Source organism: Procambarus clarkii, chromosome 5, assembly GCF_040958095.1.
Source record: "Procambarus clarkii isolate CNS0578487 chromosome 5, FALCON_Pclarkii_2.0, whole genome shotgun sequence".
Lineage (NCBI taxonomy): Eukaryota > Metazoa > Arthropoda > Malacostraca > Decapoda > Cambaridae > Procambarus > Procambarus clarkii.
In genome coordinates, this window is record NC_091154.1 from 34,842,754 (window position 1) to 34,870,529 (window position 27,776).

Sequence of the window (27,776 nt, forward strand, 5' to 3'; positions counted from 1 at the left end):
TCGTCCTCAGAATGTGGCTATCAAAAGTCAGTGTGTGTACTAAGAAAATGTTGAACTGAATAACCTATAATCTGGATTGGCATTACATATTATAAACTATAGTTAGGCAAAGACATTTTTCTGTGGGTAGCTGCATCATGGGCATTCCTGGGGAACTGATCAGTGCCAGTACAGTATATTAATTGTTAGTCTAGAGAAATCCCCAGGAACAGAAACACACAATTTGAGTACATATACATAATATGAAATTTATTTAGAGAATTTAGTGTCAAATAGTGTGTATTAGTTGTGTGCTCTTACAACATCGTGGCACTTAAGGTTTTGATATAACTGGTCCTAATTACAAATGGGGGTTGCCCCCACAACCCCCACAAAACTTGTGGGGGTTGAGCTTCGGTTCTTTGGTCCCGCCTCTCAACTGTCTTAAAAACTGGGTTTCTTGTGAAACCCTAATTAGGCTTCAGTGGAATCCCAGGATGCATGGCTTTTGACCATGTCATGGTGTAGTGGTCTAGGGTGCTTGCTTGGGAGTACCAAGTGAGCAAGTTCAAATCCTCCTCATGGCTCTTATCAATTTTCTCATACAGAATACTGTACAACCATTTATAGATACAGTACATGAAATATTAATATATTCAAACATTTATACACACAACTATGACATATAGGTAACTCATCACTTTCAATCTAGAAATAACATAAAATACAGGGAATAAATATTTTTGTTTCCAAACATTTCCATCACTAAATGTCTTGCTATAGTTATTTCCTATAAACGAACAGGCTAGCCTTAGGCTTCAAGAATGGCATGGAATGACTGTGTATTATGCAATATGAAGGGAATTAGACATTATATCATCACTGCTCTCATTCCAGTTTTATATACACTGTATCCTAAATTTTAGTATTTATACATGCTTCAACACAAATGATTTTCTAGCTGAGGGTCATCGAGCAAGTCATACGAGGGGAAAATGTATGTACAGTGGTTGGTAGGAAGGTAAGCATAAACATGACTGGGTCCAGAAAGTAAACACCATCCCAACTGCCCTCCCCCACCCCTAAAAAAAAATTAAAAGTTAATGATAAAGTTACTAAATGTTGATATTAATTTGCTTATTTAAGGGTAAAGTATAAATATTTATAATGTAATTTGGTACATTTTGAATATGAGTATGTTGACAAGCTCCAGCCTCAAAAAATGCCAGCTGCTTTGGCTGTACATATACAAAAATGTTTGCCAAAGTTATCAAAACTGCAAGTGAAAGTTTGATTTGGCTATGTTCTTTCAGAATTCCGGAAGTGCACAGTACAGTACTGTACATAACCTGCCTGTTTCTTGTATAATATTACCATCATAACAGTTGAGCACATTGGTTGATAGTTAACATACTGTTGACTTTGAGGTTTACAAATTCTTCTCTTAGCCCTCTAACTGCACACCCTAAATTAGGTCAGTTTTCAGATGCGCTTAAAAAGAAAATATATTTTTTTGTTTATTAAAAAACATTTCTGTCTGAGGGTAGGAAAAGAATTCTAAGCATTATATTTTGGCTGCAGTGAAATGAAGAATTGTTGAAAAAGTCAAATTCTAAAACTTTATTTTCAGTACTACAGTATTTGTAATAGATTTCTCATCACTAATATCTTCCAGGTTCATAAGTCCTTGAAATTTGACATGGTGTCACTGGTTCCTAGCAATGGGTGTCATTAAATGGACGGTGATGCACCTGACATGGTACTTTTTTTTTGTTTCACTAATTCACAGAAAGGAAACTAAGGCTTTCAGAATATTTTGTTCAATATGGCAAACAATTGCCTAATGTCTTAAGTACTGCATGACATCCACATAGAATCTATAGGACTTTTGACTATTACAGGAAATATTAAATCTCACACCAGTGATTGACGCATTGGTCCCTGTCGCTTGAAGGCTGCAAGTTAAAAGCATTTTGATAACTACATACGTAGGGAGATTATAATTTAGTTTAACAATCGTGAAGTGATTTAAAAAACAGTGCCAGTAGCTAAGTGCTCTTGCATTGTTCTTTAAATTCATATGATACCTTGTCCAGTTCTTGTGTGTTTTGTCAATATCTAATAGTAACAGTTCTTGTAATTTGTTCTCTAGTGATGACAGCATTCCATCATGTCGGTGAGTTTTTCTGGTGAAGGTGGGTGTAGGTGTGTTGATCTTTATGGCTGAAATTCACTTTTTATAGTATTCATCTACTAATTGTGCAAATCAACTAATTATATAATTAAAAATGTCATGGACTTCACCATGCTGTTACAAGATTAGTACAGTACAGTACTGTAGTTACAAATATTGATCACGTTATAGACAACGGTACAGGAAATATTCATTGGGCATGGCTTAAGTGCTTGAGAGAGAGAGAGAGAACTAAGATATTTATCCTTTATTTTGTTGTCATTTAAAAAAAATCCATTGTCCTTTTATTATTATTATTATTAGTATTATTATTATTGCCATTTATTTACATAAAAATTATTGTAACGCATGCTTGCTTCCAGAGGAGACCTCATTCATTCAGTAATGGATGGTTGTTGGTTCCAGTGAGTATAGCATGACTCCCATATTACTCTTCCTATGGTACCAATTATTTTCACTTGGGTCACTGGTTTGCAATACTCTTAATGATACTTGTTACAGTTCATTATTTATTTTGGGATAGTTCTACCTTTTTCTTGTTTAGATTTCTAAGTTTTTGCATCTTTCAGTATACAGTACTGTATATGAATGGATGCTTAACACTATTGCGCGTGCCACGAGAGCGCCGCAGACTTTGACGTCATGGGGCTAATGGTATGGGCGAGTGTGCGGCGATGCCTAAATGTGTATACTCGTTTCAGTTTTCTCACCTTAATTCTCATGCTACGTCGTTCGTTTTGGTATCATTGTGTTCGCAATTAAATTCCCTGCATATGTATATGCATATAATGTCCAAAAGCCTGGCAAGACTCCCCACAGCGAGCCTAAAATTACCCGTGAACGAGCACCAATTTGCACACCACTAGCTAATGTGTATACTCGTTCAGTTTGATAACATCAATTTTCATGTTACATCGCTCGTTTTGGTGTCAAATTGTTCGCAATATAAAGGTGCACATTTTAAAACTAGTCTCATAATAATAGAGCAATAATTGGAATTTTAACAAATATTTTAATTTTGGACGCTCATCAAAATTAATTATATCTTTCCAGTGTTCTGACATAAATTTTCATGTTACATCGCTCATTTTGGTATCAAATTGTTCGGAATATAAAGGCGCACATTTTAAAACTAGTCCCATAATAATAGGACAATAAATAGAATTTTAACATTTTAAACTTTAAAATTTAGATCCAAAAACGTATTTATAATCTTTCAAGTGTTCTGACATCAAGTTTCGTGTTACATCTTTTATTTTGGTATCAAATTGTGTGCATTCTAAAGGCACTTATTTTGAAACTATCCCGAGGTCGATCGGATAAAAAATGAATTTTATACAAATATTTTTGTAGTGGACGTGAATCCTGTCCACAGCTAGGACTCGAAAAAAAAATGGACGTGATCAGTGTCCAAAGCGAGCAATAGTGTTAAATATACTGTCATGTTAGTGTAATGCAGCGACAGCTATTTAGTGACTCGGAGTCATTATTGTTGAAGGTTGCATCATGGGTTAGTAGTGCACTTAACAGGTGCACTACTACTCAGGATCTCTTAATGACGTGGACATGACTGGTGACTTACGATTGATAATGAGCTTACCTGACTACAATCTACTATTCCTGTTGGATGTCTGCTATATAGTACAGTTTATTGAATAGATCTTATCAAATTGAAAAAGAAACCATAACAATATAGTTCTTGTTTGGATTGCTATGCAAAACTGCCCGAGTTTGAATGGTTACTGCATTATTGTAATAGGTCTCATTGTATTTTCCCATGCAGATTTATCTCATAGGTTAGATAAGCCTGTTTAACAAAATCCCCAGTTTAGTACTGCAAGATTATAATAAACACTGGGTTTTATATTTTTATTTGTTGGAACTATTCAGTGTTCTGTGATTTTTATATTGTTGTAACCAAGGCTATTATTTGCGACTCCTGGTTGCTACTGATGTGTGCTGAATGCAGTGTTAAATAAGTTATGTGGAGAATGTAGGCCAGCTCGTATGGTTTTCCATTGTCAGTGACAGGAAGCCTTTTAGGATTTGAGGTCCCTCAAACCAATGACTGACCTTACCCAAGGATGTAACTCACAACAGTTGCCTAACTCTTGTGTATTTATTTACTGCTAAATGAACATAGGAATTGGGTGTACAGAAATGGGCTTAATCATCTTGCCCTCTCTAGAAATTGATTTCCAAGCCTATCTGTTGTAGGTCCATGTGTGCGGTGCATTCTTTGCATCACATGTGTTATTAGTGTATTGCATAAATTTTCAGGAGCATTAAAGCCTGCTAAAAATCAGAATTTATCTGCTGTTGCATATTGTGTAAAAGCCTTTGTTTTATGTTCTTATCAGTCTCACGAGATCATGCAGGCTGAAGTTGTCAACCTTTTTTTTTTATTATTATTATATGTGTGAGAACAGGAATGGACAATGGCTGACTCCTGTTAACAGGCTGAGAGCATTCCCATCCCATGACTCATGGTAAGCCTTACCTATTAGTTTTCCCTGGAATACAACCGACCAATTATTTAACAACCAGGTACCCAATCGCTGCTGGGTGAACAGAGGTGGACAGCTAAGGCTTGGCACATAGTCAATCCTCCCAGGCCAGGATATGAACCTAAGCCAAATGGCTCGCAAGGTGTAGGGTGCGTGTGTTACCACTGCGCCACGGGGATTGTCATCATTGTTTGCTCTGGTTTGCCCATGGGGGGGGGGGGGAGTCACCTTACTCTTCCCAATCTGATACTTTGGCCAGACCCAATTAACACTTGTGCCACATTTTCACTTTCAATCTTCATCTGCTTTAACCTTGAGGATATGCAGATCTGTGTTCACCCACTGATTCCTGTACATTGTTGCTTTTATCAGTGTGTTTTGTACTCAAATCTGTTTGGTGTTGCAGTGAATGATTCTTTTAAAGCTATTTTAATGTTTGTTGGTATAGTATTTATTTGAGACTTGCAAGCATGTGCAATTTAGTGTTTAACATTTGTCTCCCAAGATATTTTATTTTAGCTAAAAATATATTAATATTCATGAAATATTTATGCTTACTATATTGAAAAATTGCATAATTTAGGGAGTTATTCAAATTTTTTGTGCCCTTCTGAACAGTTCACATTTTTTATTGATTGTTGCAAAATATAGATAACAAATAACTACATTCTTGATTGTTACCTTTGCAGGATGGGAGTACTGGGTCACTAGATCCTAGTGAGCAGTTTGAGATGATTGCTTCTGCACAGTCATTTGATAAAACTCCAGAAACTGAGGTGAGTTTATTTTCTGTTGTTTCTGTTTATGTTCTGTTCTATTTTCTGCTTCTGTTATAGAAGATGGTTATCTTGTACAAGATTATTTAATACTCAAATGTATCTATAAATGTTGTTTTCTAAATATTATTGTATCTTGAGTCTTTGAAATCTGCTAGTAATTAAGATAAGAGTACATACTACTGTACTTGTGGTGATGCTTCAGCAAATGTAAATTCATTAGCAACTTCCTATAAATTTAAATGACTTTCAGAGGATAAAGCTTTATACAACTCATGGAAATATGGATGATATCTACTCAGCTTATATTAAACGTGAGAGAGACATTAGGAAATTTATTGGGAATAACTTTCCTTTCAATAATTGGCATTATTGACTATATTATGATAAAAACATTTATAGATTACTTTTAATGCCCAATAATGTGGTGTACATAGAAACTTGGACTTGATGTCAGTATACAAGTTGCATAGACTGCATTAATGTACAAGTTCAGGCTCTGCTTTCAAATAAAAAAGTGTAAAGGAAAAAAGGGTTTTTCCTCCATTTCTTATTCAAAATATTCATGTAACTTGATAATAGGAAATAAGTATTCTGAAGATGTAGAATACTTTTATAAATACAGCCAATTAAATTTTTGCCAATGAAATTGGCAATGGTATTCATAGTTGTCAATTAAATTTATTTTAACAGTGGTTGGTATACAAATAGAATAAATAAAATAAAGAGTGTATGCCAAATCCATTGAAAATTTCAAACCTTTATATTACAAATATTATAAGGAAGACAGAACACAGTGAGTGTAACTCTCATTCTGTAATGACATTGAAGTAATTATATGTTTGTGTCATTCACTCTATGCTATGTGATACACAGCCCTCGATTTGCACGGGAGTTATTTTCCAGCAAAAACTACACAAACTGAAATGCATAATATATGGGAAAAATTGGGTTAGGTTTGTCACTTGTTTTCCATCTTGAGAGGTCACCAGATAAGATCGGATCTAAATAATAATAATGTTTTATTTACTGGAAGGTACAATGGGTTGTACCCATTGTACCATTGTAAGTTTACAATGCACTTACATGCATTGTAAACACACATGGGTTAGTATTAGGCGAGTTGAATAATATTATTAAAAAAATGGGTACTAAAATTTGCTGCCTCCCTCCCCTTCCCCAACCCTACCAAATTCCAGAAGAAAACATTTAAAATTGTTTTTAACACAACTGGCATAGCAGTCTACTCTCGGGACACTAGCATGTAAGTGTTACATCCCACTCGGGGCTCAGTGAAGCAAATATGTTTATTCCAATTTTACTTTGCCAAGTTATTTATTGGGTTATGTGAATTTTTTGCTAACATGTTCATGAATGAATGTTCTAGTACTGTATATAGATGCAACAGGAATTGTTGTATGAAAGTTAGTGTCACTGAATGTGCAAAATCTATTAATATTTCAACATTAATCTTATTTTACACACATCTGATCTGTCTCACTGTATAAACAAACATTACTCGAGTACTATTTCATTAGCTAATTTGTAAAGTGAGAAATTACAAGTGGGTAAATTGATGATCATCTTCGTGAAACATGAATGTTTTAGTGTAAAGGTTGGTGAACTTTTTCTCGCCAGGTACCCTTCGTGTTATCAGACCATTGACCCATACCTCATATAAAACCACTGAATATTGAATGCTAATGCATTACAATAACACCAATTCATTCTTTGAAGTAATGTAGTTTTTATGTTAATGTATTGTTTTAATGTAAAGTACATATTTTTTCAGGCATCGAAATAAATGTTAAATATATTAGGTATTTTAATATTAGAATGGAATTTTTGTTTTGACCAGTTGGAGGCTTTAAATTGATGCAATTATATTCTAGGTGGCTGAACCAGAATTGGAAGCCACTCTTCCAGTTGTACAACTTGAAGTTGAGGAGAGTGAGGAAAATCACCATGGCCTCATAACCCAAGCTTTGTTAGTTGGGGATCTGGAGTCTGCAGTTGAGCTGTGTATCAAGGATGGAATTTACCCTCATGCACTGACTCTTGCAGCTCATGCTGGACAAGAACTGTTTGCCAAGGTAAAAATTAAATTACAGTACTGTACTAGTACAGTATTATCATTCATCCCCCAGTTGGGATATTTTATGGATTTGTTTATTTTTTTTAAATGTTCCATACTATATATATTTCAGTGTATAAACATCAAACTTACATGGTAGTTTTTGGTCAGTACAGTGTCAGAATCTGTATTGCAGAATTGTTTAAACTTTGAATTTTGAATTTATATTGCCATATAGCATATGACTTATAATTCTCCTGGCCAGTTAATGAAAGTGTACTGATTAACCTCAAGTTTCCACTATTAAGTCCTAAAATACTGTGACAATGATAACTGGGGCAAGTTGATATTTTTAATACAGTAATTTATTATTTAATATCTGATCTTTTTTTATATTATGCACTTTTTTCTATGCTGGCCTTGCTACTTCATCCCACCAAGCAGTTCCTTATAGTGACTGTTATTAACTGTGTTTGATCTCGTCTATGAGTCCTGTTACTCATATTACAAACTTTATTCTTTCACCCCCAGGATCCTTGAGCTATGATCACCTTTTGACCACTTTAAACTTACACAGCACAGACCTCCAGATATTCCTCTTGCTATTGTTTCATAACTGACCCTTTCCCATGTATGTATTTATTTGTTTAGAATATGGACTATATTAGTAATACATGATTTTTTATTGTATAAATTTATGTATCTACAGCCAGTCATTTGATGATCAAACCATACATTGGTAAATGAAGAAACTGACATGTGGTCGTCATTTTCTGATGTGAGGTTTGATCATATCTTCAGCCACATTATCATGACTCAGTCACCCAGTCACTTATGCCATGATACTATTTACACCCACTTTGCCACTTAAGGCATATTTCCACTTCACCATTCAGATCACCAACATGGTTTTTTCTTTCATTAAGCTCATTTATTGTCAAATATGCCACTTTTACTAAAACTAGTAAGACAAAAGCCTTTTGAACTATAATAATAAAATAAATTCTTTGCCTCTTACTATTATTTATTTATAAACAGACATATTCCTTTTCATATTCTTTTATGCCTATTATTTGCTCCATTAACTTTTTCTTTGTACTGTATAAACCTCGCATGTTAAACCTTGATTCTTTTAAATTTTTGGCACTTCTGCCTTGTGATCCCAATTTATTCCTGCCAAATTCTGTCGTTAGTCATATGAACTACTACTGCCTTTGCTTCTTGAAGCCTTACAAAGTTTTTTTTTTCTCAATGTAAAAGTAAACCTTACTTTACCTATTGCTACAATAAGTAGCAAACCTTGTTTAATACTGAAAGTATATCAAGCAGGGTAACATTAGCTGCATAAGGGAAATTGCCATTGCACTTTTGAGTGAAGTTTTAGAATTTTGTTGCTGTTTTAGTTGTTTTAGATTTAGCTACTCGAAAGAAAATTTCCATGTAGCACGGGCTATGGTGAGCCCATATTTTGTTACTTAAAAGTTCTACTTTTTATTAAACTTCTTATTGACAGACACGGGATGCTGTATTGGCCCAAGTGGATGGAAGTTTGGCATCTTTGGTGGGTGCAGTGGTCCGTGGTGACTTAACTTCCATCACTACTACATGTAATCTTAGCAAATGGAAAGAGGCTTTAGTGGCAGCTCTTACATATTCCAGTGATGAGCACTTTCCAGCCCTTGCAGGTCAGTTATAAGAATTTATTTATTCAACAATTATACCTGAAATTAAAGTTGATTTATAGACCTTTACTTAAACTTAAATTTGTTTCTATTTATTTAACTTGATCTGTGTTAGAACAAGTTGAATAGTTTGTGAAGAATTTTTAATGTTCATTGCATTCAAGAAAGTTTGGGAGAACGTCTTGAAGCTAAGGGAAACTCGGAGTCATTGCTGTCGGCAATGATCTGTTATGTTTGTGCTGGCAGTCTGGAGAAGTTTGTTTCTTGTTGGATCAAAACACGACCAAAGACGAATACACCAAATGACTTGCAGGTGTGTGTAGTTTATGCTTTTTACCTAATGCTGGTATGCATGTAAAGATACTATACTTTTATTTATATTTAACTCCAGTAAAAAAGATAATTTTGTTGTTAAGCAAGAGGGAAATTTTGGGGTATGCAATTTTTCCAAACAGTCTTAGTAGAATTTTAGATTATATATATATAATTGAAATATTTAGGACCTAGTGGAGATCATCATGGGCCTTCAGCGATCCTTGTCAACTGCCGGCCGACAAACTAACCTGAGTGATGGCAGCACTGTGAGCTCCCTCCTCTGTCAGTATGCATCTCTTCTTGCTGCGCAGGGTGCACTTAACACAGCAGTATCATATTTAAATTCTGCTACTCAGGTGGGTTTTATACTGTTTGTCTTAATAGGGAATAGTTGTAATTGGACTCTTAATTATTCAGATGCCAGATTAAGGGGCCAAAATCTGATCTGATTTCTTGCACTGCATTGCTGTTAATACCTAATCCATTAGAGAGGGAAGACAACCTCTTACTGGTATGTCAAGGTGTCTGGCATAGGGATTGGAGATATCTCCCTTGATTAATTAGTTAAAATATACTGTAATGTACTATAGCTAAATCTTATTTAATTGAAGACTATTTTTCTCAGGGTGAAATGGTTGAACTACGAGATAGGTTGTACCGTGCACTTGGGTATACTACTGGGAGCAACATTCATCCTAGCTTGCAATCAACTACCCGAGTATCAAGTCTAAGAAGAACTTCTACTCCACAGAGTTATACTCAGTCTCAGGTAAGGCCTTAATTAACAAATTTCAACTTTTGTCTTTTTAAATGGTACAAGTTTAAGTGTGTGTAATTACTTACATTTAGTTACAGAATGAGAACTACACTCGAATGGTCCCATCTTCCCAATATTGTCATGTAATGCTTCGAACTACTTACAGTTTTGGCTGCTGCCTCCTCACTTGTTCCAACCATTTGCCACTCTGTTTGCAAAAGTAAACTTTCTAATGTTTTTTGTCAGCTTTCTTTCATAAAGTTGTGGATGGAATTGGCTTTAACAACCTCTTTCTTCAATGCATTCCACTCGCTGGCCACTCTTGCAGGGAACGAAAACTTCCTTACACCTCTTCATTTCAATTGTGTGTCCAGTTTCCACTGATGTCCCCTTGTCCTACCTTTTAATTTAAATAGACTTCCCTTGTCCACCTTGTCTATTTCCCCCTCAGGATCTTGCATGTAGTGATCATATTCCCTCCATTTCTTCTCTCAAGTGTTCTAAGAGTGAATTCCCTCAACCTATCCTCATAGCTGAGCCTTTCAATTATGGTACTTGAATAGTTACATTACTATAAACTTTCTCAAACTTTTTGTTTCACAAGGTTCCATGCTGATGCTGCATGCCATTGAGTAAAGGTCTCAAAAAGGCATTGTGTATAGACTTGAATGCCTTATTTAGATTCTTAAATGATGTAATGTGTGCTAACTTCTGTATGCTGTTGATGTTATCCTGTTCACATAAGAACTTGTTGGGATTATGTCTACTCCCAGGTCTTTCTCTCATACAGGTCTTCTTTCTCCCTTGCCAATTTTCAGTGAATTCCATCAGCCATTTATCTGGCTACTCCTGAAGTTTGTCAAGGTCATCTTCACACAGTTTCCAAACAGTCTTCTTCAGTTCTTACTCTCCTCATTAACTTTGCATCATCTGCAAACATGGACATATTCGCTCGCTCTTTCTGGGATTTTCTGGGTCATATACATAAATTAGAAAGAGCAATGGTCCTAGGACAGAACCTTGTGGAACAGTTTTCACTCCTTCCCAGCCTGACTTATCCTCAGACTATGACCTTTTGTGTCCTGTCAGGTACTCCAGTACCCAGTCCAAAACCTTTCCTGTTATGCCTTGATTCTCTCTCCAACTTGAGAAGTAGCCTTTTGTGAAGAACCATATGAAAAGCTTTCTGGCAGTCTAGGAAGATTGTCAATCCATCCTTCACTTATTTTGGTGACTTTGTCATAGAATTCAGTAAAGTTTGTTCAGCATGATTTTCTACAATCTTTTTCCTGGTTTTTGCAGTACAGTATTTTGTATAGAATACATGTTAATGATAGTGGTCTATAGTGGTAAGTATTCAGTTTTCCAGCCTTAGTGTTAGTCCCTTTGGCAGATGGCTTATTAAAGATGGGGGGAAAATTTTGTTTTCTTATGTCAGTTTACACCCTTTCAACTCCTTTATGGATGCATTTTTCATGTACTTTGGTCTATTCAATTTCTTGTCCAGTAGGGCCATCCATCCAGTTAAACGTGAGAGTTGGAAATCATGTCTCAATTATTATGGTTAACACCATTCTCCCTCATATTTGTAAGGAAAGCCTTAAAATTGCAGATAAATTTCTTCAAGATTATCTGTCTTTCTCCGTGGTTCCATTGTGATGGATCTGGTGTTGGTCTCGAATAAACTGGGTTTGCACTGTTCTGCTGTTATCTCTGGTACTCGTGTACCTCCAACTTTCCTGACTCATAATCCCTCTTATTGAATCTCTTCCCTTGAATTTTTGCACTTGCCTCAAACTTTCCTATAATCTCACTTCTTTCTTAACTCCAGCCTGCCTTCTCCTTCTGCAGTTTGATTGTGGCAGGCTCAGACGGCATTCACTTTATATATACAAGAGGTCTTACATTCTTATACAGCCACTGGTACGCGTAGCGTTTTGGGCAAGTCCTTAATACTATGTTCCCTGGCATACAACCCCACGAAAAATCGTTTAACAACCAGGTATCCATTTTACTGTTGAGTTAACAGGCTATAGTTAAGAATTTGCGCCCAGTAAATCCTCCCCGGTCAGGATACGAACCCAGGACAAAGTGCTTGCGAAACGCCAGGCGAGCACTGCACCTTGGGGACTATGGCATGCTTCATCATCTACCTCAATGCGTCTTTCAGTATTTACTGAATATCTGTAACTATTTCAGAGACATCAGTCACTGAGAACTAGCTAGAGGCAATTGTTCTCCCTATTTAGAAACCCAGCACTCAAGTGACTTCCCTCTAAGGATTTTTGCCCCATTTTCCTGGTGTGTGTGTGTGTGTGTGTGTGCGCAATTTTTTTGAATGTATAGTTAACGTATTCCTTGTGATGGCCAAACCACACATCTGAAAAGGAAGAAACAAAGTTTCAGGGCATCCTGGACCATTATAAAGCGTGTCTTGTGTGGTTTTTGGAACATCATCACTTCTTCCCCCTCCCCCCTCTCAATTTAGCTTTCACAAGTGCTGCAACATGACTGATATCTTAGTGGACTTGTTCTTCATTTGTACTGCTTTTGCTGCAGCCCTTCTTTCTGACCTGAAAAATGTTTGACTCTTCCTGGGAAATGTATAGTACAGGTAATTCAGCCCTACTGCATGCCTGTGGCCTTCATGGCCATCTAGTGCTTTTTCTTAACATTTTCTTATCATTAACCCCTGTGCTGCTCAGCTATTAATAGCCTTCAACAACACTGCCTGGCGCAAGAAATAAAAAATACACAAATTTTTCGTCTTTTGAAAAGCGTTCATTTGTGTTCCCTGACCACTGGAAAAATAAATAAAAATTGTATGCGATATATTTTGGCCGCAATAGGGTGAGGAATTCTGGCAAAATTGAGACGTTGACAGAGTAAGCATAGGAGACAGTCAGCTCCACCCACGCTGTCAGGCGGGAGTTGTTGCAAAGATATTATTACCTAATTATTTCAATGTGTGACTTTTTTTGTTTTCAGTAATAATATTCAATAGTGTGTAGTGTGATATATGATAAAACCATCGTGTGAACCATCGCTATACTCAAAAAGTATGGAGTGCATATTATTGATTTAATTATGTTCATTAAACAATAAACTAATAGTTTTGCTGTTATTACACTATATACACACGTTATATATAAGTATCTGCATGTTTTGTTCACCATAACGAACCACTAAGTTGGTATGGTAAGTTCAGACAATAACAGGTTGCCACACAGTTGGCAGACACTTTCTCCTTCCCTCACCAACATTACTCCTCCCACCATACTCTTTGTGCTGTTATTACACTATATACACATGTTATATATAAGTATCGACATGTTTTGTTCACCATAGCTGTACAACTAAGTTGGTATGGTGTCCAATCAGCATGGTGGCCACCCTACACAATATGAGAAATCACACAGCAGCCAGCAGACAATGCCACCTCCCTCACCAAAATTGCTCCTCCCAACGTACTCCTTTTGCTGTTATTACACTATATACACACGTTATATTCAAGTAGAATACAGTTGTATCTACATTTGTGTTCACCATAGCGAACCACTAAGCTGGTATGGTGGGTCCAGACAATATCAGGTTGCCACATAGAGCCAGCAGACGACGCTACCTTCCTCCCTCGCCAAATTACTCCTCCCACCATACTACACACAGTGCTAATTATCACCACAATGCTACTATTATCAGACTCCTGGTCATTTTTATCACAGTCAGGGGTCTTCTGTAATACTATCATCGCTAAATAATAGCAGTTACATATATATTTTGACATTTTTAGACGATGCTGTGGTCACAAACTGAACAGCAGTGCTTTTAGCTCATGCTGCGTGTGCCAGCCTTGGTTGCGCACTCAGTACCGAGGCTCTCACACCCGGGAATGTTACCCACGATTTAAAAAAAAATATTTACTAGAGCCTTCAGGAAGCTGGTGTGAGCCCCATGTAGCTGTGGGACATTTAAGTCATGTGCGACACCCTCAATTGTATACATACAATTTGTGCTACAGTTAATTGAAAGTGAGTCTTGGTGTTATTTCTCTACCTGTTTTCAACAAAATGAAGGCATTTTGCAGGGTTGTTTTTTAAGCACTTCTTTTCCTTGTTGCACTAAATGGTCTTCTTACCTCTCTTCCCCACTGGCATTTTTTCAGCTCTGTTAACAATCTCATTGCTGTCACAGTTATGACTTCCCCTTTCCTTCAACACTAGTTCCAACTTGCCATTGGTAATATACTGGCAAACCAATCATGGCTTCAAGTTCTCTACAAGAAAGACTTGTTCTATGACTTTTGATTGGAGGTGTCATTCCTTGTCCTCTGTTGTCACTCAGAGGTAATCTCCTTCTGTATAAGGATAATGATAAATTCTTGGCGTTGATCTTTGACAACCATTTGTCTTGGTCTCCCCATGTTTTTCACCTCTTAAGTTGAATGCTCTAAGGCCCTTGTCTTATTTAGTCTTGTCCCATACTTCCTTGGGGGACTGATGCGCACACACTATTTCTGCTCCTCTCTCGTGCTGTCTAAACTCGATTATGGCTGCCCTGCCAAATCGTCTCTCTTCCTCGACTGTTTGCCTTGTAGCTCTGCATTATACTGAGTTACTTCTCACCTCGGGTGCCTTTTGTTCTTCCCCCACCCAGAACCTATTTGTTAAAACTGGCATCTTCTACAGGATTGTTCTGATAGTTACTACTTTTGCTTCCTCACATGGTCCCTGCAACATTCCCACACCCACTTATGCCATGCTTTGAATGCTACCCCTCAGTGGGGCCCCTGTTCCCTCTCTCCACCTCTTTTTTCTGTAACGATGGCTCATTTGCAAAATTCTTGCTTTGGTTTAGGTTTGCAAAATTTGTCATTTTGTTCCAACCTTTCCCACTTGGAGGGTCCTATTTGCAAAATATTACCTAGAACCTGTCCCATGTGGTGAAAGCTTGTACCCCTCTTACTGTTATGAATTGCCTATTCCTTAAACATTTTTGCTCACATTCCGTTGCACTGTTTACTGATGGGTCGAAGTCTGCCGATGGTGTTGATTACTCTTGGCTTTTCCTGTTCGGACCTATATGTGCTGTCTGCCCCAAAAAACTAGCATCTTGAAATGGTGACAGGATGTTTGGTATTTTAAATGAAGAAATATAGGAATGCAAGTGGAGGAGATCCTTGATAATATCATGCCTATCAAGTGTTTGTGGGTGATGCTTCTGGGGCACGTCAAGGCAGCATCCCAGGAAAGGTTTACTTCTTGCTATGGTGAGAAGTTTTGAAAAATGGGTTGTTGGTTGATTTAAGTCAGTGGGAATTGGTTGGCAGGTTGATGACACTGTTGTCACATGTATGTATGTTACATATATGTACAGTGTAACTAATAGTAATAAATAAAATTCATGCATTTACAGTAATAATGCTGTTTTTTATTGCGTGCTATTTCCTCGGTATTGTAAAAATATGCTGAATAATTTTTTCATTTTATTAAAGGATAGGGCATGGATAAACCAGAGTTTAGGTTATGCTGATCGGCTTCCTTTGGCATACCAAGAAGTATTCTGTCAACTGGCTATGCAGGTATACTGTGCTCTACAAAAATGTAGGTTTGCTGCAGTAGAAATGTTGACTGTAGCCAAAGAATTACTGCTGTGTGTGTGTTGTGCTGATGTTATTGTGTACAGCAGTTTTAAAGCGGTTTGTATTACATTAGCGTACTGCACTGGAACTAACATATTAAAGGAGGAATGTAAGGAAGCTGGAGGTGTTTACAGTGTTGTAAGTATAGTTGGGCTTAAGAATAAAGAATACAGTACCAGTACAGTGTATAGCTAGTAATTGGGTTTCATTAGATTATGCACAATAATGTATACCTGTGTTCATATGAATGGATCTTCGTACAGGTTTAACGTATTTCTATAGCTATAAAATCCACTTATATTACCCACTCGGGGGGGGGAAAAAAATCTTGGGCTAGGAAAAATATGGGAATTTGAAAATGTTGTGAATCATGATGCAGTAATAAGATTGACATCTACCATATTGGTGTACGTGTGCTGATTGAAGATTGAAGCCACTTTGAATGTCTCATTTTTGGAGTGTTAATGCTTTATTAAACATTTGAACTCCCTATAACACATTTTTTATGTATACTGTATTATACATTGCTGTTTGTTAATCTGCAATTTTTTTTTTTTTTTTTTAAATTGGACAATAGTTTGTGAAAGATTAATCATTATTTTAAAATAATAAATTTAATGTAAATTTTTTTGTGGCAGTCAGTTAAGATCAAGCCGGCCTGTGATGAGTTAAGCATCATGGTGAGTGAAAGATTGCTTTTCTAACGTGTTACTAAGCAACTTCTCTAAAATTATAATCTTTTTTTTTAAAGGCACATTTCCTTTCAGTAAAACCTTATTAGATAGAGCAAATCTAAAATCATTAGCTCTACAAAAGTTATTAGAACAAGTTTTTATAGCCTTATTTCTGTGTTTGTAGATATAAATTTTGTGGAATTTTCTATTTCATTAGCAATATATTGGTAGTACATGTATTGTGGTAATTTATAATTAGCAAAATGTTGGTAGTTTATATTTCTGATAAATAAGTGTTACATGGGTAATGGACAGAATGCACCTCGTAATCATAAGCACTAACTTTCTTAATGTTGAAAGTATTGTGGTTAATTTTAATTATTGTATTAATATTACAGTATTGGTGTTGTCTTGCTAATAAACGAAAAAACTGGTTTAACAAGGTTTTACTGTACATGTGAGAAAAATTAATAATTTTATTCAAGATCGTAAAAAAAAAATTGTATAAATTTTAAATTTTATTTAATTTTTTTTTCATATTTATGTAATCGGTTGTTGGTTTCAAACTTGGTTATTGCATGGCTTAAGGGGACATGCATTTCAAATCACAGTAATCTGGGTGGGTGGATGCATGAGGGTGGGGGTGGTAGTTGTGTGTGCATACACCATTACTTTTAGGACTTGAGGTGAAACATCATCTGGTCCTGTCACATTTCTTTGTTTCTGCCTAAATCAATGGACAATTCTTCTTGCACTGACTCTAGACACAATTAGGAAGTAAGTGGGTGGTGATTTTGTCACTTAGTGATTGGGTGGGGGAGGGGGGGTTTTAACACTATTGCACTCCGTTGCCGCCACCCGTCGTCACTCATTTTTCTCCCGATTCTGAGTGAGTGACTATGGCTCATGTCATGTATTAAAATATTTGTAAAAAATTCAATTTTTATCTGATCAACTTCTGGGTGATTTCTAAATGAGCGCCTTTAGATTGCATACAATTTGATACCAAAAAGAAAGATGTAACACGAAAATTGGTGTCAGAACACTGGAAATATATAAATAATTTTGTGGTGATGAGCATTAAAAAGTGTCCAAAAGTTATAATATTTGTTAAAATTCCATTAATTGTTCTATTATTATGGGACTGGTTTTAAGATATGCGCCTTTATATTGCAAACAATTTGATACCAAAATGAAAGATGTGACATGAAAATTTGTCAGAAAGATAATAAATACTTTTGTGGTCCAAAATTTTAAAATATTTGCTAAAATTCCATTTATTTTTCTATTACTATGGGACTAGTTTTAAAATATGCGCTGTATTGCGAACAATTTGATACCAAAATGAAAGACGTAATACGAAAATTGGTGTCAGAACACTGGAAATATATCAATAATTTTGTGGTGACGAGCGTCCAAAAGTTAAAATATTTGTTAAAATTCTATTTATTGTTCTATTATTATGGGACTAGTTTTAAAATATGCGCCTTTATTTTGCGAACAATTTGATACCAAAATGAAACGTTTAACACGAAACTTTATCAAACTGAACGAGTATATACATTAGTCTGTAGGTGTGCTAATTGATGCTCATTCATGGGTAACTTGATCAAATTTAGGCTTTGCTGTGGGGAGTCAGGCCAGGCTTTTAGACCTTATATGTATATATCCCTGTAGAGAATTCTTTTGCGAACACAATACCAAAACAAACGACATAGCACGAGAAATAAGGTGAGAAAACTGGAACAAGTATACACATTTTACTGATTTTGCGCGCTCACAGGAAACTTTGCCGACTTTAGGCTATGCTGTGGGGAGTCACAGTGGATCTTTGGACCTTATATGCATATATCTCTGTAGGGAATTCTATTGCGAACACAATGATACCTAAACAAACGACGTAGCATGAGAATTAAGGTGAGAAAACTGAAACGAGTATACACTTTTCAGTGTCGCCGCCGCACAGTTGCCCGCACCAAAAGGTGCATGACGTCATTTTTGTGGCGCGCACGAACAGCGTGCGATAGTGCTAAGCAAGTGAATGTAATTGAGAAAATGAATTCGAGTGGTGGGGAGAGTAAAATAAAGCAAAAGTGAAACAATTACTGATAATTTATAACTAAGGCCTAAAGAGTGTTTGAAGGTTAAATAAGTGATATAATTACCTAAATGTAGTAACAGGATAAGCTCTGCTTGTGGTGGCCTGTCTTCCCACCACTGTCATATAATGCTTTGAAAATACTGATGGTTTTGGCCTTCACACTGGTTCCAACCGTTTGTCACTGACTGCGAAAGGGAATTTTCTGATATATTTTTTGGTGGCTTTGTTTAGTATGACCTTGTTGTTGAAGTTACAGGCCTCGGGAATTCTTCTTTATAAATTTTGTCGATTCCCAATACAGTACTACTTTGTACGTAGTGATCATATCGCCTCTTTTTCTTCTGATTTCTAGCTCTGCCATAGTTAATGCCACTTTGAATGATGTAGCAAGTACACATTTTGTGCATATTGACATGCAGATACATTCATACATTTTATTTTTAAACATGCTTAATTCTGTTTGATTAAATGTTGCCATTGTGTAACAATTGAATTGTACTTTAAATATTGTAATGCTGAAAATAATTTAAAATGTTTTTGTGGAAGACTTTTACAAGCAAAAGGAGATTGCCGTTTTTGGAAGTAATAAATTAGATAAATGAGTTGATTGGTTTACAGGTTCTTATTCCACCTGTATTTTAAATCATCACTAAGGTTTATTAATGCTGCAATATTTATTAGGTACAGTATATCTGATAGTTATCTTGAGGTTATCTTGAGATGATTTCGGGGCTTTAGTGTCCCCGCGGCCCGGTCCTCGACCAGGCCTCCACCCCCAGGAAGCAGCCCGTGACAGCTGACTAACTCCCAGGTACCTATTTACTGCTAGGTAACAGGGGCATTCAGGGTGAAAGAAACTTTGCCCATTTGTTTCTGCCTCGTGCGGGAATCGAACCCGCGCCACAGAATTACGAGTCCTGCGCGCTATCCACCAGGCTACGAGGCCCCCCACCAGGCTACGAGGCCTAGTTACCTATACAATAATGATACCTTTTCCACTTACCATGTACAGTGTGTGACATTTGTCACCCAGTGTGAGACCAATGGTAATCTTATACCTCCCTGCTTAAACTACACTGGTTTGATGACATACTTTAATATCAAGTGTGGTAGTGCTGTTAATTGTTCGATGATAAACTGACCTCGAATCTTGGTTAAAAAAAAAAAACTTAACCATTCTATTTGCATCTACATGATGCAACTCTTGAAATATGTGAGAACAGTGTAGGTGGAGCCTAGTCATTATAATGGGTACAGTATTTGGGGATCAACCACATATCACTTCACACAAGGCTCGTGTATTTTCATTCCAGTGATTATTTTTTTCTTGTCCTTAACATGTTTTGTGGTGGAACTATTTGTAAGTGTTCATAATCATATTAGTTCATAATGGATTGGAGAAGAGATAAATTGTTCATGACAGTTGTCAAGAATATCATTAGAACAAGTGGGAGAAATGCCATAGTGCTGACACTTACTTTTCCAAGAAATGTTTGATTTCATATCAAAATACTGTAGTGCTTAGCATTAACTTTAGTATTGTGAGTTCAGTACTTTGATGATGATTTTAAGACTATCTTCACTCCCGTCCACCATATTACCTCTGAGAAAGCATCTTCAATGTCTTCCTTCATATTGATGATAGTGGAGGGATGTTATTAGATGCTCTACTGCCATCAATTGTTACGTTCAGTAAAATGCTCTGACAGTTGTCTAAATTGTCTTGTACTGTAGTTACATTGTTTGTAGAAATATTTTTGAAGTCTTACCACAATCAATTGATGGCTCTGAATAACAAGTAGGCTTCTGACAAATTCAAATTTTTAGTATGAATATAATTACAGTATAATTGTAAAATTACAAAAAAATATACACAATGTGCAAACCAATGTTATTTTGTAAATAGTAAAATAATTGGGATTTATATTATTAGATTTACAATACACAATATTTTCTGTGTACTTTTAAGTAGAATGTACTGTTTTAAATAAAGCATCCATTCAAAAAGTCACATATAGGTGGAAAAGGTAAAATCAGCCTCTGGGCATTTTTTAGTGCACCAGATTCAATACCTGTAATATTGTACAGAAAATGTTTCCTGCTCCTGCATTAAAATATTTTGTTACTTGCAAAGCAGGGGATACTACAGCATCATTTAGTGTGACCAGCTCTTTGTTCCTTGCAAATTTCTCAATGACGGTAACGACGACACCAGAATTCACCATTGTTACATGGGGCAATGGTGTCATACTCGCTCTTGGCTCCAGACATTAAATATTTGGTCTGCCTATGTGAAACAAATATTTTTATCTCCATTATACCTGTACTGATTACCATGCAGGTGTTGTTAGTCTGTATCTGAAGGAGAAGCCCTCTAAGAGACACTGTTGGCGCTCTCTTTCCACTTTAAGGATGGAGGAGAAGCTCTGCATGAAGGCTGACATCCCCTTCCCTCATGAAGGAAAGAGGAGGAATTTCAGGTTGCTGCCTCCCTTCCTCTTTTTGAGGAAGGGAGGCATTACAGTCTACTGCCTGCCCCTCCCTGAGGGAAGAAACCTTAACAGGGTGTCCCCATCAAGGTTCGAATAGCCTACAGGTTTCCACCCCCCTCCCCCCCTTTCTTCTTCCTCCAAGTAAAATAAAACCCAACCTCCCACTTTTTCAAGGAAGGTAAAGTCCAACAGGCAACTCCTTAAATGAAGAAAGTCATCTAGGCTGCCCCCCCCCCCCCTTTGAGGAAGACACTGTTAATTTGATAGCCAATTTTTGCTGGATGGTGATTTGTTTAATGTTCAGTACTGTAGGTGTGGTTTAACCTCATGCACAGATACAGTAGTTGAGATATGGATGAATTAGTGAGTAATATAATGGGGTTATATTTATAGTATACTGTGTGCTTTGAATAATTGATTTTGATTTGTGATATGTGAATGTTAAAGGCAAGTCTCTTATCTCTGTAGAGGCAAAGAAATTGTCCATCTTTTTTTTCTCTTTAAACTTTTATATGGCTTATTTTAAGGTTTTGTTCAGAGAATGGGTTGCAAATTTTTTAGGGATTGTGTCACCAATGTGTTCCCTGGTATTTTTGCCCACTCTAACCCCCCCCTTTCCCCCCCCTTCCCCCCCCCCTTTTAAGTCAGTGTTTTTTATTGTTTTTTATTTTTGTTTTTCAGCCAAGTCAATTCACACCTTCAGTGCAAGATCAACAGCGTTCAATATATGGAGATCAAATCTCGTCACAGCCTGTTCATGTAACACCATCGCCTACTTTCTACAGCCCACCACCTCCAGCAGTTCCAGGTCCTCAGGTAATATTGATACACTTGATTGTAGTTTGTAAAAATATATTGCTGTACATTTTTACTTGATTGCTAAAAGCAAAGCCAAGTGTCTTATGCTGTATGTGTTCATCTTGACTGAGGGAATGAGAAGCACTACAGTAAGTGTATCATTGATTGGCATAACATTAGAATTAGGGGACACTGAAACAGACTTCTTACTAGGCAGGTTCTGTTTAAATGTACACGCCTCTCTTACACACCTATGCAATATATTCGTAAAGTCTCTCAAACTTTTTTCTATAATGTTACACAACAGCCCATTTCACTTGTCTACAACCCTTTTCCAAAATCAGTACGTTTGTCTCCTAAAATAAAATTTTCCATTTTGTACATAATGTTGCAAGTTTTGACCTGTCAGTTTTGGAATCCTGTTTATATAAACCTTATTGTACCCTTAAGTCAATTGAGATCAGATTGAGACTTCAATCTGTTTTCATAGGAAAGGCTTCAGATACCAAGTCTGATCCTTGGCATTGTCCTTTGTATTTTCTTAAATCTGTCCATTTTGTAGTGGGTGAAACCAGAGCTGCATACCTTATTCAAAGTGAGGCTTCTCCAGTGATAATTATATCTGAAGATTAATGTGTTTGTTGCCGATACTTATTATAAATCCCAGCACCCTGTTTGCTTTATTTTGTGCATTGATGTCTCAATCTCAGGTTATTACTAATCATGACTTCGAAGTCTCACAGTTTTGTCTATCTATGACTATAACAGTGATGCATTATATATTATAGTTCTCTCTCCCCAGGTTAAGGAATTTGTATTTCTCAACATTAATGCTGCATTTGCCAATTTTTTTGTCCTGCATTGGAGTTGTTAGTCTCACTGCATTTCATTAGTTTCTTTTGAAATCACTGCATGCCCTAACTTTGTTTCATTCTCAAACAGGCTAATATTGCTCACTCCAGTATCCAGATTGTTGTTAATTCTTAAAAACATTTGTTATTTATACTGACCCTCTGTTTTCTGTATTTCGGCTATGCCTTGATCCAGTTTAGTATTTTTTCTCTGGCATGTGCTTTGACCTTACAAAAGGTCAAAGCACATGCTTTTGTGCTTTTCTGTATTTTGAAGGCCTAACTGAGGCCCAGATATATACAATCATACAGTACTACATACTACTACAATCATATATACTGTACTACATACTAAAAAAAAAAAAATAGTTCATTTGACCATTTCAAGCCTTTATCAATAGCAGAATGGCTCATTCTACTATTATGGGTCCTGTCGCGAGTCGCATCGTGGGGAAAAGTCCCCCAACCCTCCTGTTGTGGGTCGCATCGTGGGGAAATTCTGTCGGTAGCTAAGGAAACCTTGATAAGACGAACAAGCTTCCTATCACTAATAATGGGAGACCATGAGATTAGGAATATTAATGCTGTAATGTGCTAAAAATAAGAATAAAATGGTGGAAACAAATTGGATAATTCTGGATTCAAAAAAGATTAATCATAATTTTGAACAACGGTTTTAGAATTATGGAACGAGTTTCTGGTAACATAAGACATGTGATCACTATCATTTCAAGTGTAGGTTAATATTCAAATTCAAATTCAAATGTTTATTCAGGTAAAGTACATACATACAAGGGTGATACAAATATTGATGAATTTATAGATAGAGCTAGTACATAAAATGCTTAAAGCCACTATTACTAAATATTATAGTGGCTGTGATGGAGTATAGTGTGTTTGTGTCTTGCATGGGTCTGCAGTTTCATACATACCAGTGTTTTTAATGTAGTTATTGTAGCACCCTAATTCAATTGTGCCTCTTTAAATCATTAGTGTATAATTAGGGTGCTAATTCAATACAAAATTAGTAAATAGTAAAGGCACAGTATCAAAGGTTTTCCTAAAGTCAAGATTAATAATTCTGCATTATTTTCCACTGTCATTTGCTTAAAAAATACTGGTAAAGAATGAGCAGTTTTGTTAAACATGAGTGGTCCAAAGAAATCTATTCTCATAGATCATATTAATGTGATTTCATTGTGCATATAAATGCAATTGAAAATTAATCTTTGAAGAGAAAATGAAGTGATACCAGTATATGGTGCTGACCTGCCAAGTGTGTATACCCCTTAACTGTATACTTCCTGCATGGTAGTTTCCGTAGTCAGCAGAGGCTAGCTGGTCTAGATCTAGCTACTCTACCAGGTTCTTCATTAAAGAAAAGGTTAATCCAAGAACTTTATTTTTAAAGGTTTATTTTGCCCTGCTACTTTGCTTAGTTTTAATTGAATTAAAGGTTTTGGCATGTGTTTGTTAATAATAAATTTCTATTGTAGCCAGCTGCTATGATGCCTCATTATGGGGTACCTTCTATTGGTACAATGCAGCCAACGTCCCCCCCACTTGCAGCTCCTCCCTCCACCGGATCTGTAGGTTAGTACAGTAATAATTTGGCAAAATGTTCTTGTTGAGATCTCTTGAATTTCCTAAAAGTTGTCTAGTATGGTATCTCAATTAGAAATAGTTAAATATTTTGTGTACTGAAAAACTGGTTGATTTAAAAAAAAAATATTGTATAATTTCACGTTTGCACTTTCTTGCAAAACTCAAAAAATACTGCACAGTATATGCTTTATCATTCTTTTCCACTATGTACCAATTTTGTTCTTGGATAGACTTATTTCCTAATAGCTTATGCAAAAAAAGTACAGAAAACGGCTATTTACCCTCAGACTTTGCTTTTAAGACCAGGATCGTCATATTTTGAAATTTGGCTGTTTCCAGTCGGATAATGGGTGAATCTGCATCTTTGTTTTCATTGGTGTGCCTGCTGTATCAAAAGTAAAAATAGCAGTGAAACTTTCTAAAACCTCCTTGGAGATGCATCAGAATGCTGCCATCTAAATAACACTAACTCATTCTTTGTTCTGGCTTCTCATATTAATTTCAGTATATAATAATTCTTGTATACTGGAAGGTTAATTTAGTGTCAAGTCTCACTGTAAATACTTCACTGTGAGTTGAAGCTTAGTTGGTGGTGAATTTTTGCAGTCATATGTTAATTTTAGTTATTACTGGCAATTGGCTTTCAATAAAAGCCAAACATGCTTTACACTCTGGCTTCTTGTCCCCCGACACAATGAATTATTATTAAAAATTATTAATACATTCATGTGGATGTATTGGAGTTAACCTAGATTCATGAAAAATTATAGCATTTTTAATTGCCTATGTTCAGTGAGGTTATTTTGTGTTAGCAGCTAGTGATTATCATCTAATCACAATTTGGTCTTTTCTACTATTGAACGATGATTTCAGAATAGCAACAAAGGTTATGGGTTGCAAAACTCTTCCTTTGAGTTCTGCCAGGAATGGATTTACAGGCAATATAGGTGCACATTTTACATTGTAGGCGTATTTACAGTACTCACTGTTTTTGTTAATTGTGTGCATAAATAGTTATTCCACACATTGTGTAAACGTAGTGAAACAGTGAACATATAAACTCTGATTTGAACATCACACAACCAGGTATCAGCTTTTCAATGCTGAAGTGGTAAAATTCGCTTCAAAGAAAAATTTGCATCATGATTAATTACCATGAATCTTAAGGAAAAAATAAAATGAATGTACGAGACATGGGTATACAGTACAGTATGTAGGTACTGTATTATGGGTATAGAGGCAAATAGAGGGGACCAGAAATTAGTACACCAGGAAAAGGAGGGTAGCAGAGCAGGAGTTTGAAAATGACATAGAGGCAGGAGCAAAGAGCTATCCTAAGCTGTTAGTCATCTATGGAGGAAGACAATAGAATGAGACCATGTGATCAGACTGCGGGGGACAGGGAGGAACACTCTTGGAGAATGGTAAAGAAGCATGTGAAGAGCTGAACAAAAGGTTACCAGGTGATCTACAAACTGGAACCAGATTGGAACCAGTCCAAGGATGGGTGATGACACATTGCCAGAAACAACACTAGAGGATGTAGAGGTGAAAAGATACCTGGAAGAACTGGGTGTAGCAAAAGCAGTAGAACCAGATCAGATATCACCATGGTTACTGAAGGAAGCTGCAGGGATCTTCTGTTACCAATTAACTGGAGGGTTCCACATTACACTAGATGGGAGAGCTAACAGAAACATGAAAAAGGCAAATGTTGTTCCTGTATTAAAAAAGAGGACAGACATGTCCTCTGAATAGCACTAAACTGTAAACCAGTGTCATTAATATGCATTCTATGCAAGATGCTAGAAAAAATTGTCAAAAAAGTGAAAATTTTTGGGAGTAAATTTTATAAAAGGCACTATGGCTTCAGAGGGGGAAAATCGTGCTTTACAAACTTGATTGAATTTTATGACAGGGTAGAAAATAAGAGTGAAGGATTGGTAGATTGCATATTCCTAGACTGCCAAACAGCTTTTAATAGTTCCTCACAAAAGACTAGTGAGCAAGATGGAAAGACTAGCGGTGATAACAGGAAAAGCACTGGACTAGATAGGGGACTACTTGATTGACATGAAACAAAGGGTCATAGTCAGATACACTATGCCAGTCTGGAGGGCAGTGAAAAGTGGTGTTTCACAAGGCTTTGTCTTAGAACTATAGCTCTTCTTAGTTTGTGTAAAGGACATTGCAGAGGGAGTGAGATGTCGATGTTTGCAGGTGATGCAAACATTAATCAGAAAACTGAAGAGAATTGTAGGGTGCTGCAAGACGACCTTAGCAAACTTTATATAGATTGAAAATGGGTAAGGGAGACAGGAGACCTGTATTTAACTACACCATAAGGGGAAGGCAATTACAAGAAACTATAAGAGAAAAACACGTGGGAGTAGATATAATCTCAACACTAACATCAGAAGCTCATGTGAAGAGGGTATCAGCAACATATAGGAAGTTAGCAAACATAAGTCATTTCTGGAACAAACTAGGAGTCTTTCAAGTCCATACACACTGCCTGTGAGAGAAAATTACTTGAGTATACAGCATCAGCATGGAACCAACACTGTGTAAAGCATAAACAGAGACTTGAGAACATTCAGAAGTTTGCAACTAAATTAGTACAGTACCAGAATTGAGAGGCCTCAGCTATGAGGAGAGATTGAGATGACTCGCCCTTGCAACCTTAGAGGAAAGAAGAAACGGGGGGGATATGATAACTATATACAACATCCTGAGGGGAATAGACAAAGTGGACAAAGGAAGCCTATTTAAATTAAAGAGAAGTAGGTCAAGGGGATGTTAGTAGAAATTGGACACTGGTTTTGATTGAAGAGATGTAAGGAAGTACTCATTTCCTGTACAGGTGGTTGGCAAATTGAATGCATTGAGGGAAGAGATTGTTGAAGCCAATTTCATCCACAACTTTAAGAAAAAATATGATAAGTGTTAATGCTGAGAGAGGTGATTAGCTTGTCAGGTATAAATGGCAAGCAAGTGGGGCATAAAGAGTTGGATCTCACTCCCTGTAGTAACTGATAGGTAAGGTAAGTAAGCACACTGGGATTCATATTTAGAAGCTTTAATAATAAGATATATATAATTATTATTATTCAGCTTTCTTTTGCCCTTGTTATGCCACATTTACAGTATGAAGTTCAACTTTGGACATTATTACAGAATGGATACAAATTGACTTGAATGTGGGCAGAGAAGGATGACATTTAATCCCAGGAATTAGAAGTCTCCCATAATAAGTGAGATTACAAAAGTTTAATTTTTCATCCTCTAAAATGGGGAGTAAGAAGAACTGGGGAGAACATGATTAGTGTATGA

At 36.4% G+C, this 27,776-nt stretch overlaps 1 protein-coding gene across 7 annotated transcripts in view; it reads left to right on the plus strand.

Annotated features, from left to right (window-relative positions):
* Sec31 (secretory 31) overlaps positions 1–27,776 on the plus strand; it is a 65,224-nt gene that overhangs the window by 12,351 nt on the left and 25,097 nt on the right. For 2 of the 7 annotated variants that reach the window (XM_045749840.2, XM_045749857.2), the window contains exons 11-20: positions 5,370–5,456; positions 7,349–7,549; positions 9,044–9,215; positions 9,377–9,525; positions 9,713–9,883; positions 10,153–10,296; positions 15,776–15,862; positions 16,561–16,602; positions 21,871–22,005; positions 24,335–24,431. In XM_045749840.2, the coding sequence (XP_045605796.2) occupies positions 5,370–5,456; positions 7,349–7,549; positions 9,044–9,215; positions 9,377–9,525; positions 9,713–9,883; positions 10,153–10,296; positions 15,776–15,862; positions 16,561–16,602; positions 21,871–22,005; positions 24,335–24,431 (1,285 nt within the window). The remainder of the gene's footprint in view (positions 1–5,369; positions 5,457–7,348; positions 7,550–9,043; positions 9,216–9,376; positions 9,526–9,712; positions 9,884–10,152; positions 10,297–15,775; positions 15,863–16,560; positions 16,603–21,870; positions 22,006–24,334; positions 24,432–27,776) is intronic. The other 5 variants (XM_045749848.2, XM_069300994.1, XM_045749876.2 and 2 more) reach the window with 3 other exon arrangements.